This window comes from Hoplias malabaricus, chromosome Y, assembly GCF_029633855.1.
Source record: "Hoplias malabaricus isolate fHopMal1 chromosome Y, fHopMal1.hap1, whole genome shotgun sequence".
In the NCBI taxonomy this organism is placed as follows: Eukaryota; Metazoa; Chordata; class Actinopteri; order Characiformes; family Erythrinidae; genus Hoplias; species Hoplias malabaricus.
Window position 1 is genome coordinate 74,626,311 of NC_089820.1, and position 20,006 is coordinate 74,646,316.

At 40.2% G+C, this 20,006-nt stretch overlaps 1 protein-coding gene across 1 annotated transcript in view; it reads right to left on the reverse strand.

Moving 5' to 3' along the window:
- Positions 1-18,994, reverse strand: part of LOC136678913 (choline transporter-like protein 5-A) — an 80,734-nt gene extending 61,740 nt beyond the window's left edge. The window contains exon 1 of the mRNA XM_066657101.1: positions 18,879-18,994. Coding sequence (XP_066513198.1) covers positions 18,879-18,915 — 37 coding nt within the window. The 5' untranslated portion in view covers positions 18,916-18,994. The remainder of the gene's footprint in view (positions 1-18,878) is intronic.
- Positions 18,995-20,006: the final 1,012 nt, after the last annotated feature.

Sequence of the window (20,006 nt, forward strand, 5' to 3'; positions counted from 1 at the left end):
GTGAGTGTGTGAAACTGTCCACAGTTGTGAGTGTGTGAGTGACTGGGTGAGTGTGTCAAACTGTCCACAGGTGTGAGTGTGTGAGTGACTGGGTGAGTGTGTCAAACTGTCCACAGGTGTGAGTGTGTGAGTGACTGGATGATTGTGTGAAACTGTCCACAGTTGTGAGTGTGTGAGTGACTGGGTGAGTGTGTCAAACTGTCCACAGGTGTGAGTGTGTGAGTGACTGGGTGAGTGTGTCAAACTGTCCACAGGTGTGAGTGTGTGAGTGACTGGATGATTGTGTGAAACTGTCCACAGTTGTGAGTGTGTGAGTGACTGGGTGAGTGTGTCAAACTGTCCACAGGTGTGAGTGTGTGAGTGACTGGGTGAGTGTGTCAAACTGTCCACAGGTGTGAGTGTGTGAATGACTGGGTGAGTGTGTGAAACTGTCCACAGGTGTGAGTGTGTGAGTGTGTGATACACTGTGATGGACTGGGGACCAGTTCGGGGTTATTCCTGCTTTGCGCCATGGTTAGACTCTGGACCCACCCTGACTCTGAAAATATGAAATGTTTAAAGAGGATGAATGAATGACTTAATGATTGAATGAAAATTCTTGTAACTAAACTGATATTTTGGTACAATTGGTGCTTTTTAATCAAGATTTAAACCTGTTTAATCTTCGATTTACTTGGTCCTGAATTCTGGCTGTTCATATCTTTTGAATAGATATTGAAAGCACATATTTTGAACACTTTCAGATGAAAATATTCCAAGGCTGAAATATTTGTGCATCTTTAGATTCAAACTACAGCAGCAGCAGCAAGAGCACCAGCAACAACAAACCTTCAGAGGTTTCTTCCTTCAGATTTATCATGCTTTTTAGTTGCTGTGGGGATATCATGTCCCCAAAAAGACAGTAAAACAGAACAATCCCCTAAACGCAGACCCACACTGTAAGCGGGAGATCAGATTTCTCAGATCTTTCACTTCTCTGTGATTTCTCCATGGACCTGCCACAATGACCCTCAGCTTTTTCTACAGCACACTTCACTCACACTCACACACACACACACACACACCCTCTCCCTCTGCAGAGCCCATCACTTCATGACAGCACAGGGAGAAACGTGCAGTTACAGGAAAATGCTGCAATATAAAAAAGTGTGATATATTGAAAGTTCATAGCTGTTTCAAAATAAGAGTTCAGTAAACCATTTAAAAAGGTTTTCTATATATTTCTATAAAGTTTACTTTATATTTATTGCAATGAACAAATGTTACAATAAAAAAAATTATTAAACATCTGAGCAAAATGGTCAGTAAATACAGGCCATTCCTCTTCCAGTGTCAGGAAATCAACAGTAAACATACTTTATTACAAAAATTACACAGACGTGCCTCATTAACTTAATTTATTAATAAATATTTATTATCTCAGTATTTATTGTGTACATCCTGTGCCCTTAATACAGCTTCCATTCCTTTCACTAGACTTCCAGCTTCCCAAATTACTCTGCAGCCACAGCACCACGGTTAGAAATTGGTTTAACATCCTCACTGTCCACATGAATCCCGAACTCATTCAGTAATGCAATCTGAGGTGCTGTGAGAACACAATCAGCTTTCCTCTTTTTGTGTCTGTTTCCTTATCTCAGTAAGGACTTCTCAGCAGCTCCACATTCTTTCAGACCCATGGATTGGTCTTCTCACAGTTCTAGTGCTCTATTTAATGCACATCAGTTGTTATCCATTAATCAGGTCCAGTCTGTATCATTTTCTCTCAGGCTTAGAAATATTCACCTCCATGTTCAGTGTTGGAGCAGGAGAGAAGAGCGAGGCTGAACTGAGAGATGCATCTGATCAGCTCCAAGCGATAGAGGAATCTGTGTTTTTTTATTTATTTATTTTGTATTTGGCCAAGAGCTACAGCTGAATAATGCTGCTTTCCTGAGTGCCCATAACTGTCCAGTTATTCAATGCCTATTAAAGGGGTTTTAATAGCACCCCACCCCCCCCACACACACACACCCCAACAGACACACCCTGTCTATGAGTAATTACATATGGTTATCCTTTAGTTAAAAAATGCACATGCATATGGCACAAATTCAACCACAAACATCTGAATCCTGGGGTGAGTGGGTGGCAAGAGATACAGGGGAAACAGACAGACGTAGACAGAGAGAGAGAGTGAAAGAGAGAGAGAGAGAGAGAGAGAGAGAGAGAGAGAGAGAGAGAAAGAGGATGATAAACAGAGAGTCAGAGTAAGAAAAAGTGACAAAAAAGAGAGTGAAAAATACTTGCAATTTTGTAATTGCCCCCCACACTTATTTCTTTTCATGAAGCCCTGCGATCATCATCCACTTCCCCCTTTAATTACACGTTCACACACACACATACACACACACACACACACACACGCACACATGTAGCCATGGCAACAAGAGTATGAATGAGTCTTGTGTAAAGTCATAAAGACACACACACCCACACACATATATATAAAAAAGTAAACACAACCACATCAGACTCATCATCTTCTTCCAGGAGGTCAAAATTCTGTTTTTACTGCTGTGTCCAGTTACTGTCCAGCCCTGAGCTTTGAAGGGACATGATGCTGAAAGCCAGAATCAAACGTCCAGTTACTGAACAGATGGCTGTGTAATTTGACATTAATTACAGCACAGCTTTAGCCAGGCTGATGTGTCCAGCAGAGTTGGGCCAAAGCCTCAGATTTACACAGGGGTCAGTGCTCTGCTGGACACTGGCCTTTACCGTTCTGCTACACACTTAAAGACTTACACACTGAATTTCCAGAAATATTTTAACACCACTTCTAACGAATGAATTCAGCAACCTCTTTGCATTGGTTTTCCAAACTGTTTCTCAGGTACCGATTGCATGTATGTCGATGCGGTTACTGGAATATCTATTTTTTCTTCATTTTCTTCCTATTTTATGAATAAATAAAATATAATATAAAATCACCTGGTGCTCCTTTAACACAGACAGACATAATTTACTTTTAATGAGAAACAGCAATATGAATGAGAGAATGACTGAGGCCACTAAATTTAAACAAAAACATATTTGTTTTGGTCTTAAATATCTCATGAAGCCATCACACTGAATATTCACTTCTGTATTAGGTTTGAGAATTGTATTTTGGTCCAAAAATGTGATGCATACTTCAATAACAATTATTATATTCCCGAGGGAGTCAAACCACCGCCCTCCGACTGTTTACAATGGAACTGCAGGGTTGCTGCCTCTGTGCTCATTATGTATTAATGGATTTAAAAGAGGAATGAATGGATTTCTGGTCAGAGACACAGAGAGTGAAGTGTCAGAAAGTTCAAACGTGTCACTGAGAGGGAGGTGAGAGAGTTCAACTCATTTTGACTCGGGAGAGAAAGAAAGAGAGAGAGAGAGAGAGAGAGAGAGAGAGAGAGAGAGAGAGAGAGGAATATACAGAGAGATTCTACATTCTACTGGTTGTCAGTGGAAGGAAAAAAGGGGACGAGACGACCAGAGACAGCGGCTGTCAGCCGGCAGCTTTAAAGACTTAAACTGAGAAACCAAAACAGAGTTCAGAAGGGAGAGAGGACGAAGAGGGGTCGGAAAATAAGAGAGAAAAATGCAGTCAAAGCAGACAAGAGATGACAAAACAGTCGAGTGTATGAGTCAATGATGTATTCAAATCATTCAGAAGTTATGCAGATCTCTGAGAGACAATGGCATTCAGCTAAGAACGTCAAAACACCACACCAGGGGAAAACAGCATAAAACAACACAGAGATGATATTAATGAACCGTTATTGATAATAAATCTGCTGCCTTTGCTAGTTGACGCTTTCCAGGGACTCTGCAAATTCACAGAAGCAATTTGCAATGGCACGGCTTATTTTACATTTATATTAGCGCCTGCACTTTGCTAGTCCAGAATTAATGCACAAGCCAATTTGAGCACGTTTAACAGCACACTCACTCTATTGGATTAGACACACACACATATACATGCACATACATATCCAACACAGACATTAAACCCTGACAATAACCTTTCTGAGTAAATAGAGCCTAATTGCACCTCTGGAGATTAGCAAAACAAACAACCTTAATGCGCCCAAATTCTTAACCCGCCCCCAATCAGCAGCAAAGTTTGTAGAAGAAACTGTTCGGGTCCAAGGCAGCCATTTTAGGAACACTTTTAATCACTCTGCTGGGGCAAAGTCAGTGCTAAGGTCAGTGCTAATATTAGTGCTAATGTCAATGCTAATATTAGCTAGTTTTTCCCTGTTGTATGCAAAACTCCAGTGACATTTAAATAATTCCAGAGGGAACAGACTTAAATTAAATTAAAATAAATTACCAGCTGGGTTTAAACACCACCCACAGTGAAAATAATGTGTTAAGCATTGTTAAGCAGTCAATACAATGGCCAAGCTTTTATACTGTTACAAAGACAGAATTAAAAATACAGATTCAGACAGCTAGGGTTTTTTTTTTACATCACATTATTAAACAAACCCCAAAGAGGTGGTTGTGGAAACAAAATGCTGCTTTTGGTTCCTATCACCACCACTGTAACTAAATCCCTAAACACTGTCCACACTGCTGACGTCACTCAGGCTGAGCGAAAAACTGCATTTTCACCTTCACCTGCCAAAACTCTCAGACAGGCTTCCCCACAGTGGTTACATAACACCTCTGCTTGCAAAGATTTTGAAATTCAAATGAAATTCAGAGGCGGAATATGTCAGAGCCATTTGGGTGAAGGGCAGCTGGGATGGACTCTGCCTTTTTTTTTTTTACCATTAACACTCACAGAAGTCCACTGAGTCCTCAGGGATGTCCTGCACCCATCTGCTCGTCATGTCCTTTGACTCTGGAACATACTGGACTCTTTAGCTCCCTGTGACTTTGCTGTCATTAAAGGGGAGGGTATTGTAACTTCAAATCCTGGGGTAGTTTTCTCTTTAACTTCTAACCGACTGACTGGCTGTCTCACTCACTTGGATTTAGCAATGAGAAGATTCTCTAAAAAAGGCTGTTTTGTGAAAACCTCCATCTTATACTTTCACTCAGTGGCTACTAACATTAAGGGTCCACTACACAATCAAAGCAGCTCTCTAGTTAAGAATTAAAATTTTGAATGGCCACATGCTGTTTTACGTGATGTTAAAACAGAAAATGACATGTATCCCAAGGAAGAGGAAATAAATCACGACGGTATTCTATTCAATCAACACATGATTCACCAAACCCCAAACAGCTGTACAACTCAGATGTGTGATGTGATTACAATTACACGCTAATTGCAAGCATGAGTCCAATTGAGGGCCAAATGCGTTACTGTCGTCTCTGGGCCACGAGCCAAACACTTTCAGAGTTGCGTCCAAATTCACTGTGGCATCCGAGGTGGGGAGTTATTCTCCTTCCCGCATGGATCTGCTATCTCCACTCAATAAATCACTCTCAGTGTCAATTAGCTTCCGGATCAAACACAGCCCTGGGGGGTCAGACAGAGATCGTGGACAGACGACAAATGAGGGGAAATTGGGTGTCACCTCCAAGCCGCTCCCTCAGGCATCGATGAATAACACAGCCAGTGTCGTCAATGCTGTCTAAGTGCATTGGAGTCACCCTCAGATTAGTCTCACTTTGCCAAAGTCTCTAGGGAGGGTACCTTTCGCCACTCAACATGGCCAAGACCCGCCTACTACTGCAGGAATAGAAATTTGACTGACATGCAAAAGGCCCTATCACAAGTCTGTTGTTTTTGGCATGCCAGCCAATCAGAATGCAACTGATAGAATCCTGACAGTGAGGCCAGAGCCATATAGAGTGAGAGTTGCTCCAACGGAAGTCCAAAATGCTTGGTGGTCACGTGACTCATGCTTCCAATAGTTCCAGGAAGCTCTAGGCAACCAATTTAAATGCATAGAGTCAGGGAGAGAAATTGTGCATTTACAAAAGTACAACAGCACATCAACCTTTGTATGTTGTTACATATATGTTTAAAGAAAAACAATCACTGCTATTTCATGATTATTGTGAAAATCTGATGTTACTTGCCTTGTATGTATATTTTAGACTATATTATCTCTTACAGACATATTCATGTTGTTGATTGCATAAAAAATATATATTTACTGCTTTTTAAACTTGTACCGTAGTCAGTATGAAATATACCCTATAGGTTTCTGATAAATTATAGGAAGGTGAAGAGATGTTCATAATTCAGTTAAGATTAGTTTTCTAACACATCATAGTGGTTTCAGAAATCCTGTATGGACCTAATTTTAAAGACTATGTAAAAACTACAATATCAAATCAGAATCTGTGTAGAAATCTAAAAAAGGGAAAATTAAAATATCACATCCAGCCAGGACATTAAATCACATTTGTTCAAACACATAAAAATATTTTACCACACACTTATTACCACAATTGATAAATCTCTAAAGAAAAAAAAGAAAGAAAAAAAAACACCAAGTAAAAGAAATGTCTTATTTTTATATAATGGCTTTCAATTCAGTAGAACGAAGCTCAGTTACACTGCTAAAGATTAAAACAACAAATAAACGCTGTTAAATAATGTTCGTACACCTACACAGTTCATGCAAAGAACAGACCATTAGGAAGTTTATATGCTTTATTAAAAAGGAACAAGGCAAATCCCAGGGTGTTGAGACTCGAGGTGCAGGAAGTAGGTGTTTTTTCTTTACTGTTTAACAGTCTCAGATACGCATTACATAATATTCTACATAATCACAAAAACAATTCTGTTCCTTACTGTTGTGTAACTTTAGCTTAGATTCTATTGCAAATAAATCTTCGTTTCACCTTCTCTATTCACAACGCTACAGTCATTCGCTCAGTTATATTTAACACATTATCTCCCAGCCAAACATCATGCTAGAATAATATATCTCTAATTTCCCAACGAATTAATTAAAATGACATTATGAGAAGGTAATTTCCAGGCTGTACGATGTTATGCTTATACTATGTTATGCCTATACTTTCTTCAAAGTCTTATACTTTACTCAAATTTACTTTAATGTTCCTCAAATCTACTAACTTAGTGGGAAATCCACTAACACTTTTTAATACGCTTGTTAATTGGATATAGATGTGCTGATAATATAAGATATCATACTTTAAATATCTTAGATTTTAAATGCACATCACACTTGTGTCTATTCTGCTAAAACTTTATGACGCTGCTGGTAGCTACCGCTAACTTCTGGGAGCTATTGAGAGGCTCCATGACCCGCCATTGCTGTAAAAAACTGGTCCAATTGGAGTCAACAGAGTTGACACAACTTTCTCTCAAACTGAAACATTAGTTAATAAGTTAATGTTGAATAATAATTAATAATTGAATGAATACTCACTGAATTACAAATGGCTTACTTTCTACCCACACAAATAATGTCACGACTGTGGAGAAACATAATTAAAAAGTATTCGATAAACAAAATTCAACATTCAGTTTTAAAACAAATAACATCATTCGGTGGATAGGATTTAAGTCAACAATTTCAATGTTTGTTTGTTTGAAAATGTGCTCTTTAAAATTCATTTTTATACTTTAGAGACCCAGAGAAAAAGCTGCAGAGCACAGATCACCTAGAAGGTGGATTTCATCAAACATCAGAGTTTTACGTAGCCTTCTCTGCCAAATGGGTCCACTGTTTAAGGGTGAGTTTAGGTCTGGTTCACGCAGTGATTATGAATGCAGTTCATGTTTTTTAATCATTTTTCTGACTGCAGGCTCAGGTAATGTTGGTTAAATTTGCCATAAAGCATTCATCTTAATCCTGATTCACAATGAACAAGACTCCCAGGGCCATGATGGGATTTATTATAGTATTTCCATATATATGTACACATGCCAATTGTCAAGTAGCTGCACAAGGTTACCATGCTCGATGCTAAGTGTGGGATAGAGGGTTATAAAGGCCCCCAGTACTGGACTGCGGAGCAGTGGAATAGCGTTTTCTAGAGCTAGGGTGTTTAAACATACAACATCAGTATCTGACTTTACTAATGTTTTCATTGCTAAATGCCATCAAATCCTCACAGCAATGTTCCAATATATGCAAATTAAGCCTTCACAGAACAGTAGAAGGGTTACTGCAGCTAAGGGGAAGAATCATCCTGTCAAATCACTTCATTCCTCATGAAATTTTAGAAGTACACAAACTTTTAACCTTATAGCGTATGTCACTTCAAAGCATTTCAGGCTAGCTATGCTAGCATGTTTTGATAGGTGCCTTCTGCTGCAGCTCTTATCTGAAACACTTCCTTCTTGTGTAGTTCTGTGTCTGGCTCATGTTTACTGCTCAACAGAAGCTGATCAAAGGAGATTTGTGTCCGTTCTGAACCACTGGAATGCCTGAAAGCTTTCATGAGTGACTGAATGGCCGCTGCATGTGATAAGCTAGCCATGACCTTTCTCTCACTCTCTCTGAATCAGTCGCCCACTTTCCCCACAATAACTCTACATAAATGTCATGTAATTGTCCTTGAAGTGAGCTAATGAAAAGAAATTCAGTTCAACACTTTCCCTCAGCTTCAGTATCCTTTGCTTTACAGGTCTTTCTGAATGTGTCACAGCTAATTTAACTTAGAAACGTTATAAAAGCCCAGATTCACAGCTGTGACTCCACTAGGCACAGGTAGACACTTCTGATTATCACACTTGCTTTAATTTTAGACTAGACCAAAGCACGCATTGTTAAGTAAGACCACCCAGTCAGTTCTCTGTGTGCTGCCTAAGTCAGAAAACATGGAATATAATGAGCCGTTCTCTGCATCTGCCATAGAGGGCAGAGACTTTAAAATTGCCCCGCCCCCTCGTCTGAATCTCTCCAATCACAGCGCTGGACCTGCGTTTATGTGAGAACACAATGAAGAGATTAAACACAGTAAAACCGACACAACAGGTGTGGAGAAATAAGAGAAATGAGTAAAAACTGAGAGAATGAGAAGAAAGAGAAGAAACAGAATCTGCTCATTGCCCCTTAATGCTGTGCGCTTGGATTGGGGTGAACAGCAAGCGGCTTATAGTCATTTAAAAGACCAGGCGCTGAAATTGGCAGTTCTGAACAAGGCTTTGTAGACATAGGAGAATGCTGCTGTGGGGCTTGACACTTGTGGTATTTTGACCAAAGCAGGTCACAGATGTTTTATTACGACCCAGAACTGTTTTCCCTTGTGGAAAAAGGGGAGAAAATGCTTCCTTCAATCCTCTTATACTCCTTTGTTCTGCGCAGATTTTTTTTTTGTTTTTTGTTTTTGTCTTGAATTGATTTCATTCTGAACTCTAGATTAGGCGTAACACCAGTCTGTGGATGACGTGTCTAACTCTCTGTTCTCTTCTCTGAAACTTTATTTCTTACAGTCTGAGAGGAGCCTTGTGAGAGATGGATTGTAATTGATGCAATTTTGGGCTGAGGCAATTTTCTCTTTGCTTTGCTCAGAGCTGGATGGGCTGAAAGCTAATGCTTTTCTCCTGCAGACAGCACACAGATGAGTGGCAGCCAGATCGCCGCATACGGACCGAGAACACTGTGCCGAACACTGAATACAGCCATTAACAAGAGCCAGTTTCGAAACTCAGCTGTGCCACGTGGCATTTCTCTGCAAAATGCAGAGTGTTGGAAAGTGAAATCATCTTAATACTTTAGATAGATTTATAATTACGATATTTATTCGTGTTATTAAATACATTTTACTTGTTTTAAATATTGCTTATATCTTCTGTCAGTAAAATGGCTGGTTCATAACATGAAGAAGAATCACTGTATAGTTATAACTGTATTTCTATCATTACTGCAGAGCTATTTCTTATTAAAATCAATATTGCAGCATTGTTATGGTATTTAAATGGAATTTACAGCTTTACGGTTGAGTATTTATAGAATTTAAATATTGAATATCTAGATTTCAGTCAGAGCAGCTCATGCAGTCTGACAGTACTCATAGAAAACCACAGCTATACAGTATACAGCAGGCTTTAGTGCAGCAGGGCAGTGCTCTTTTCCTGTGGTTATGTAACTCAGTGTGTGTGGTCATGTGATCTGTACAGTGTTGATTAGCATTTTCACAAGGCGTGGTGATGCCCTTGACGATGCTGCAGGTCAGAGAGTTTGAAAGATGCAGTGGAAGCTTGTTGGGGGAGTTATGTAACCATCATATTTTCCTGAGATGTAAATGATCTTGTGATGTCCAGAAGAAAAAAACTTCTTTAGTTTTCAACTAAAACTGAAAAAAAAATAGAAAACCATCAGATGAAATAGGGTCAGAATCAAAGACTCCATGAATATATGTAATGTAATAAAATTCTGATTAGAAATGAGGTTGAGTAGTCAATCCACCTACCAACAGGTGTTTTTTGACTGTGGAAGGAAACCAGAGCACCCGGAGGAAACCCACGCGGACACAGGGGGAACACAAGCCCTGAACCCAGCGATCATCACTGCCCTAAAGATGAAATATAGTCCTGTAAAAATATATTACACTATGCAAATCTAGGAGGAGCCACAAAAGCAAAAAAAAAATCTCATCTAGTCTGTTGTTATTACAAGGGTATACTGTGCAGCCTAATGAAAGCAGCACACTAGAGTATAGTTTAACTTGCAGCAGCAGTAGTCCAGTAAGGGTCATGTAGTCAGCGCCCTGTTTAAAAACCAAGGCCAGGCACTTATACAAATTTCCGAAAGGAAACACTGGATGAGTCAGCTCTCGCGCTCTCTCTTGCTCTCATCCCTCATCCCACTGAAACACTCACACTGTGTGATAAGCAAACTCCACTCTGCTACTACAGTTATTGTGAGTGGTTTGGTGTGAAATGGTTGATTGTAGAGACTCAGATTCATCCCAGCTCTGGTGATGGGAACCAGTGTACATTTGTATTTTATCTCCTCTCCGCAACAAGCAGTGCACAATTTGCCTTCTAGGGATCTGTGTTTTAAAGTCTTCTATATAGAATTTTGACGATTGTTAAATTATGGTCAATATTTGGGGACTATTTTCTCTAAAATATATATACAGGGGTTGGACAATGAAACTGAAACACCTGGTTTTAGACCACAATAATTTATTAGTGTGGTGTAGGGCCTCCTTTTGCGGCCAATACAGCGTCAATTCATCTTGGGAATGACATATACAAGTCCTGCACAGTGGTCAGAGGGATTTTAAGCCATTCTTCTTGCAGGATAGTGGCCAGGTCACTACGTGATGCTGGTGGAGGAAAACGTTTCCTGACTCGCTCCTCCAAAACACCCCAAAGTGGCTCAAAAATATTTAGATCTGGTGACTGTGCAGGCCATGGGAGATGTTCAACTTCACTTTCATGTTCATCAAACCAATCTTTCACCAGTCTTGCTGTGTGTATTGGTGCATTGTCGTCCTGATACACGGCAGCCACCAGGCTGCTCCAATTTAGCCATGAAACCTCCCACACTAAAATGACAGGTGTTTCAGTTTCATTGTCCCCCTGTATGTTTAAGGCCAAAATGACAAATGAGGCACCAAGAGTTCTTTGAGTAATGCCAAAGGACCATTTTGATTTCATAAAGAGGTGTGTAAGTTTTTGCTGCTGATACATAAATCCACTCTTTCTTTGAATAGTTTTCAGAGGCATCACACACTTTATTATTCACTATCCCTGAACAATGCATTTCACATCCAACCAAACAACTCTCAATTACTTTGCTTACGTCTTACCTTTTAATTATGCAGAAAAAGCAGACAGGTTATTGTTCTATTAGTTTATTGTGAGAGGTGACTTTAATGTGCTTAAATTAAAACAACAATTCCTTATTTACAGTGTAGCACAGAAAAGAGGCAGGGGTTGGAGTCAGAGGTAGAAGTTAAAGCACGGTGCAACAACACAGACCCTCTAATGCAGCGTCGCTAATGAGCCTTCACTGCATCTCCCACTGATCCAGGCAGACAAAGCCAGCACTGCTAACGACAAGCACGGTTCACCACAGGCCCCCAAGTCACTAAAACTCCCCCAAACACACACTTAAGTGCCCCAGTTTCTCTCCATACACTCTGCTTTTATGAGCGAATCTCCCTTGTGCACGTGGCTCTAAAACAGGAGCTCTTCCATATTCATGAGCTCTGGAGTTTATCGCCCCATGTCACTGAGTCAGGTGCTGCTGACACCTTAAAATTTAATCTGTGGTAGAGCATTGGTTCACAATCATTGTTTGTTGATGTGGTTATCCCTCGAACTATGCTTTCAAGGATGTGAGGTGTTCCCTCGCTTAAGGGCAAGGCTGCCCTGTTTTTCCATGCTGGAGTTTCCTTACATTTCAAGTTTCAGAGTCCTTCTGAGTCCAAGGGGCTGGATCTTTGGTCACACAAAGCAGACCAGTGGTACCCCCCGGGACACCTGAATACAGCAGAAAATAATGACAACACATTTATGTGAAGCCTTGACTTAAGCAGTCCTTCATAGAATGTTTCATAAGCTACACAAACTTTGGACATACCACATGTCTTAGGTTGTAGACTACATTTTAAGGCACAGGGAAAATTGTCTATATTGAAAGCCATAAGATCTTTTTTTTCTGTATCACCTTACAGAAAGTGCTATGGGACCCAAGGTGAAGAGACACTTCTTAAGATGATATTTTAATAAGATGGTGATGAAGACACACCTTAACATATTTCCTGCTACCATGGCTGGGCTTTAATGCCATTTTTCTGAGAACAAACGAAGCCTTTGGTCGCTAGCAGTTCTCTGACAGCACATCCACAACAGAGGATTAAGCAATAAACCTCACAATATTCCTGTAAACAGCCTCATGTGGCTCTGGTGTCAAAGAAGAAAAACTGCTTCATTACAGATATGCCACTTCCCCAATCTATGTGGCCTCTGAAATGGTCTAAGGTTTTGTAGAAAACCTAATTAGCACATATTCCCATCATTTTGCTCTCTTTACAGTGTCATTAAACTGTGCTTTTGTTGTTATTACATCAAAATTAACTCAGCTGTTGCTGACACCCTGTGATGTACTATTAATTATAAAATAATAACAGAAGGACAGGTAGAGTGCAGGCTTAAACATGGATGCTACTATGCTTAGTTCATTTAGCTCAATCCGTTTTGTTGTTATAGTGACATTATTTTCAATAAAGGTGAATTATGGAGACACTTTGATACAATTACTCTGAGCTGCCCCTTATAAGACATCACACATGTATGCTACCAAGGTTTACCAACACCATAAACACAGGCTAACAAGGCTGAACACAAGCAAATACTAACAAGGCTAATCCCCACTCCACACACATGCTAACAATATTTAACCACATGCACATGCTAACAAGGTTAAACAACACCACAAACACAAGCTAAATGAATGTTTTAACAGAACAAAGTACAGACTAAATCTAAGCCAAAACATTGTCAGTATTGAACATAATAACATGCAGCTAAGCTGTCGATACTTAGCTATCCAGATTTCGGATAACTGTTGTGAGGATTTGATGGCATTCATGAGAGCATTAGTGATGGCAGGCACCGAAGGTAATGGTAATGAAGACGATTCAGTCAGTTCTGAATCACTTCAACACATCCCAAATATTTTGAATGGAAGTCATTAACTCCAGAGCATGCAGCCTGATGGTGGGGGGTTTATACTGCACTAGTCACAACTTGGCATTGGTGACCCACTTCATTTCATTCACAACTGTAGAGATTATACATTTAGAGTAATAGGAAGAAAAAATGTGATTTTTCATGGAGCAATGATGTTGAATACAGGAAAAGTGTATTTTTAAAAAACATAAACTGTTCTTAGGCCTTTCTTATGTTGCCTTTCTAACACAGCACTTGATTTCACAGTGTATCCCTTCAGTCCATCTTAGCTGCTAAGAGGAAGAACGGCTGATCAAGACTGTGCTAAGTGCCCCATTTAACCTTGATTACCTCTCTCAGTTTGAAGGTGAAGGACTGAGACTTCCTTTGCTAAATTAATTAAATGCTAGCATACACTGAGACTCCCTTCTAGGGCTTTCATCACTGTGAATTAGCGTCTGGCTAATGGAAAAATTCTGTTTCCGATACAGATATCATGCAGAGCTTCACAGGACTCTTAACGGCTTTCGTAGTTTCTCTTAATTAGCTCTTATTGTTCTTTTTATTTCTTCAGTTATCCAGTGTTATTCTGGTGCTGCAGAAGTGGAACATCATGATATTGTCTTTAGGAGGTTTGAAGTTTACATATTGACTTTTTTATTTATATGAGATTCAGGAGACCCAAGCATTCTATCAGATCAGATTCGAAACACCATAGTTAGGCTTAGGCAGCCAAAAAAAAAAAAAAAAAAAGTGGCCAAATGTTTATGGAGACCCGTTAATCTAACAATTCCTCAAATATACAGGTAGTAACAACACCCTCTTTGCTGCTAAGTCTCTAATCTTCTAGAAAGGCTTTAGACTGGACATTTGACCACTGCTGTGACAATCTCATGGCATTCAGCCAAAAATATTATTAAATTCAGGTTCGGATGTTGGATGGTTAGATCTGGATCACAAAAATACAACTCCAACCCATTCATCTTCTGTAAAGACTTTGTCCTGATGGTGGGTTGCTATGAGTCTCAAGTCTATCCATCAAAGGACACCAGGTAGGAACACACCTTGGACTGGAGACCGGTCCATCACAGGACGTCACACACTGACCTAGTCACACACACACACCCAGTCACTGACTCACAGCCTTTTATAGAGACCTCTACTGGCCTAGACGGTCCTAATGATTCTGTGCAAAATTATTCAAGCATGGCCACCCCCATGTTGAGGACCCACTCTATGGAGCATAAACTGGTTAATTTAGAGATATGATAGTACTTTGTGATTGACACTTTACAGACAACAAGGAAGAACTATAATAATCACTTTCATAAATATTACTCGCTACCTTTTGGTGATAAAAATGACTTACTGCTGCTTTAATGTTATGTGAATTTTAGTGGCTGGGTCTTACTGAGAATAAATGTGGCAGCACCCAAGGACAAGGCCACATTAACTCACTCAGACACAGACCCTTGTGAGCTTGCAGACTCTAAAAGAACCATGATATGTATTAACAATGAAAAGAGCCTGAAATATTCATCCAGCTGAAGATGCACATGCAGCGTGTGCAGCTGACAAAACCTCCCTGTAGTGTGGTTTTAGGCAAAGACTGCAGCCATGATTAAATATACATACAGCCCCTATTCCTTCAGTCATTATCGTGGCTGCCAGCAAAGTCCAGTGAAGTCCTGCTTTCTGAGGCCAAAGGAGGTCTAGGTGTATTTCTCTGTATATTTACTGCAAGAGATTGAGTTTCAGAGCTCAGTTTATTAAATTGAACTTGTTTTCAATGTACATTTGTGATAAGAAGTAGTCAAGCACCAACACACAATCACCTCCCTTCCATTCCCTATGCTTCCCATTGATTTAAGGACAGTGCTGTAAACTGTAACTGCAGGGGGAGTCCAGGGCAAAAAATCTGAAATCTTACCTATGGTTCTATAACAGCATTTTAAAAAGGTGTGGTAGAGCTTCATGTGTTTCAAGAAAACATATAGAACTGTGTGTGTATGTGTGTGTGTGTGTGTGTGTGTGTGTGTGAGTGTAGTAACATGAAATGAAGCCAAACAAACATGAACTCCAAGTTATAATCTCCCATTTCTCAGCACTACTGCCTTTTTCGTTGTCATCCTTTGTGCCAAGGTGTGGAAGGGGCACTGCATATTAATGGCACAGCATGAAAATCTGTCGCTAGCCCCTGAGGCACCACACCGAAGGGTCTGGGGATATTCTCTTCCTCTTTCTCTCAGAGCGAACCCCCAGGTTCACCAAGACATGTGCTCAGAATGTTATACTGTGTACCAGGAAGGATCTCAGTCAGGCTTGGACAATTTTTCCCCACTAGAAATGTTGTCATTTTATCTATTTTGACGGATCAAGTCAGAGCTCCAACTTCTGGGTGATTGCTCAGTCACTGATATTTAAAAGAGCAATCAGTCATCTTCTGAGGTGCGGCCTGGAGGTTCTCGTGTGGGTGACCCACTGTATGGGGCACAAACTTCTTCTTTCAGGGACATCAAACCAATCTGATGTTTCACCTCCTGTGAGTTGCACTTTATAGAAAACTCACAAATATATATATATATATAAAATAATCACTCTCAAGTATTTTTGTAAAATGACATATTGCACCTTTAACCTTGTAGACCCTAGAAATGAAAATGATATGAAGATGTGAAATCACACGTGCATGTACCGTGAACGTTGTAAATAAGTGTAGTAAATAATACTGCAGTCTCCTGTCATATTCCAGATATAGTGAGATGTGTTTTTGGACCTGTGCATCCCACACAGGCTGAATTTGAGAGCGTTTTTGGCTAATCGCCCAGAGTCACATCACATCTGTTTGAACGCTGACGAACACTCACTGTGGGGTGTAGCTCCTTGGCTGCAGTGTCGTGTTCACAAGAGAAACAAATCTAACCGTGGAGAAAATGAACAGGAACGAGAAAACAGCAAAGACTCCTTGAATAAAACAAAGACAAACGCCGAATATTTCACAGCATCACTCTGTAACCAATCCATTCCATCTATTTATATTCAGGATATTACAGACTCTCACAAAGTGTGGCATGAAACTGAAACAAAAGCGTCTAATTCTGTTTTGTCCAAGAGAGAAAGGTCTACACATATTCAACACTGTAAGCAAAACAAGGCAAAAATGTCTAAGGATACTGTAAACTGTACCAAATTCTGTGTCTGTTTTTAGGATTTGTATCTCCCACTGGCACAGGGAAGGTTCAACCAGCTCAACTCAACAGCCCCATTGTCTTACATCACTCTTATCCAAGTTAAAGACAATGCTTGTGATTTTTGTTTAACCCTTTTCTGTTTGTGTGTTGTAAAAAGCTCAGCTGTTTGCCCATAGCAGGAGCTCAGTTAATGGGAAAGAAGCTAAGCGTCTCCAATCACTGAAAAGCATGAACAGAGATGAAGATGTTGCTCTATTCCTGCTCCATATGACTTAGCTTTGTGGTTTCATGTGTTTTACTTAAGGCAGAAGTGACTCTGATCACTAATTTTTCATAAAAGTTGATGCAGACTGAAAGTGCTACAAGTGGTATTTTAAAGAGGGAATAAAAACTTAAAGCCAAGTTAAACTTTAACAACGAAAGAGGTGCAGTGGATGTTTTACTCCAACATACCATTCCACCATAAAAGATGCAGAGCCTCTGAAAGAAAACAAACCGGAGGGGAGTTTGTTTTGCCGTGAGAGCCGCAGTTTCCTAGAATCACCTACATTACCTGTAAGTAACATACATGTTGAATGTGGCATCACCACGATATTTACAATTCACTGACAATAATCTGAGTGAACAGGTGGCTTGCCCTGCTTAAAATAATTCCATAAATACTCAACAATAAATGGGTTTTTAGCCATCACAGGCCTAGTTGTGCATTGTCTGATTGACTACAACAGTGGAGCTACAAAGGGAGTTCAAGGGGTTTCCAATAAAGTGGCCAGGCAGTAAAAATCCAGCTCTTTTGGTTTATACAAGAATATGAAACTGAATGGCCTTGTTGTCACTGTTTGAGTGGCTCTATTACTCCTCACTAAAGAAGGCTTTTATGTAAGGCAGTCACACACAGTATTAAAATACCTACACACACACACACACACACTCCCAATCACTCTAGCAAGTGACAGAACAGAATCACACACCTACAGCTTAATTATCTCAGGACACACAGGCCATGTAATAATGTCTGAGGGAGATTCAACAGCCGCAGTTAATCACTGTGTAATGATTCTGGTCTAAGAGGCTCATATATCTCTGATCAAGATGGAATACATCCCGTAATAATGAAAATTCAAAGACAAGATCTCCTTATCATCTATGTATTCCCTCTTTAATATCTACATATTTCTTCCTTAATATCTATGTTGTCCATCCTTAATGTTTCTGTAGTGTCTTCGTAATATATATGTAGACCCTCCTTAATATGTATGTAGTGTCTCCATGTTACCTCAGTAGTGTCTCCTTAATCTCTGTAGTTCCTCATTAGTGTCTCAATATTATCTCCTTATTATCTCTGTAGTTTCTCCTTGACAACACTGAGAACACACGGAGAGACAGTGGACACTTTTACTGATCGTTTTCCATAGAAAAAAGAGCTCTCACCACGGTCTCCTCTGAATTTTTAGTGGAGATCTCAGTAAAGTCTCACACTGAGCTCAGATTTGCTGAGATAATACTGATCCGTCTGAACAGACACTGCAAATGGACTAGAAGATTACATATCAACCACTGAGCTGTACAGCCTTCAAAAACAACCCACCAAGCAACCAACCAGTGAACGACCCCTTTAAAAAGTTCTGTACAGTGATGGCAATAGGAACCAGAAGTTGTGATGTTTATTATATAGTCAGTTTGTATATTATTATTATTATGAATACATTTGCCTGCCTGGAATGGCTTTTGAAAGTATGCTTTAAGCTTCACAAAATGATTGTAAAGCCATGTCTCGATACACTGGATGATGCATATTTCATGCAATACAGCCTGAGGTCTGGTTCCTTCTTCACCACTGTTATGTCACAGTTCTAATGACTTTGTTTACATCTCGGCCACTGACCCAAACAGAAAATCTGAGAGGCAGGTGGACATGTCCTTTAAGCAGCTTAACCCAACACCAACAAATGAAGCAAACAAGGGACTTGAAAAAGCGCACTGGAGGAGCTTCTTTCTCCAGCCACAGCAGCCGCAGCACCAGGACTCCTGTGTTTAACTGGACATTTTTCCCAGAACACAAGTCCAGAAACAAGCTCCTAGGATAAACTCACCGTAATAAACAGCAGGGATTTCGCTTCTTCTCGCCATTATTTCAGCGTGCACGGCTCCAGACCCGGTTCCGGCCCGGTTCAAAGTCGTATTTCAGGCGCAAATGCCGAGAAAAGGGTCCAAAAGCGGCGAAAGATGTGGAGCTCCTGAGGAACGCGTTGAGACTGAGGCGCGTGTACAGTAGGTGCCACTACACATGCACACGCACGGGCGCGCGCACATACCTCAACACGCACACACACAAACTAGTATCCCTGTCTTAGTTGGGTCTTTAGATTTAAATCCTTAAGGAACTATGTAAGCACATGTCCGTGTATAAACACAACAGAAGAGCATTATACTAAATGGGACAATACGGAGCAGCCGCACATGAGCCTATGGAGGACATGCTCAATGCCAAACACTGGCTAGAGACGTATAAGCCCCCCCAAACACACACTCCATCTATGGGCTGGAACAGTGGAACTGTGTTCTCTGGAGTGGAGTGGCACTGTACATCTGGGACGAGTTGGAGTGGTTTTAACCAGAACGGTATAAAATGGTATAAAACACTCACAGCATTTTTCTAATATCAAGGGTAAAACCTACTCAGAAAAACAGAATCCTTCATTTCAGAAGATGTGACAGAGGAGCAGGTGTCCAGAAATGTCCAAAGTAGTGTAAATGGTGCTTTAAAAAAACACGGATCCAATTCCGAACTGAAGAATTAAATCTCAAAGTATAAACATGTCTTTATCAGTTGTATTTTGGGAAGAGGGAAGGGAGGAAAAGGGTGCTGTGGATTTTTTATGGTGACCTGTTCCTTTAAAAATCCAGCTCCTAAATTTCTGAATGGCAGCAAACAATAAGCCTCTGTGAGAAAATATAACGTGACTAATACCACGAAATTACAGACCCCTTGCAATGAAAGAGTAACTACACGCGAGAGACAGAGTTTTAACTATATAAACCCTGAAATATTTCGAGATTTTGTACCCTGCTTTTACACAGTACTGTATGTTTATAGCCAGTGTTGTGTTTATCGTGACGGTGGCGCCCTCTGGTGGAGTGGAGAGAGACAGCACGTCAACAATTCCAATGTAAGACCTGACATTCATAAAACCTTCATTAAATATGAAAATTTGTTCTCG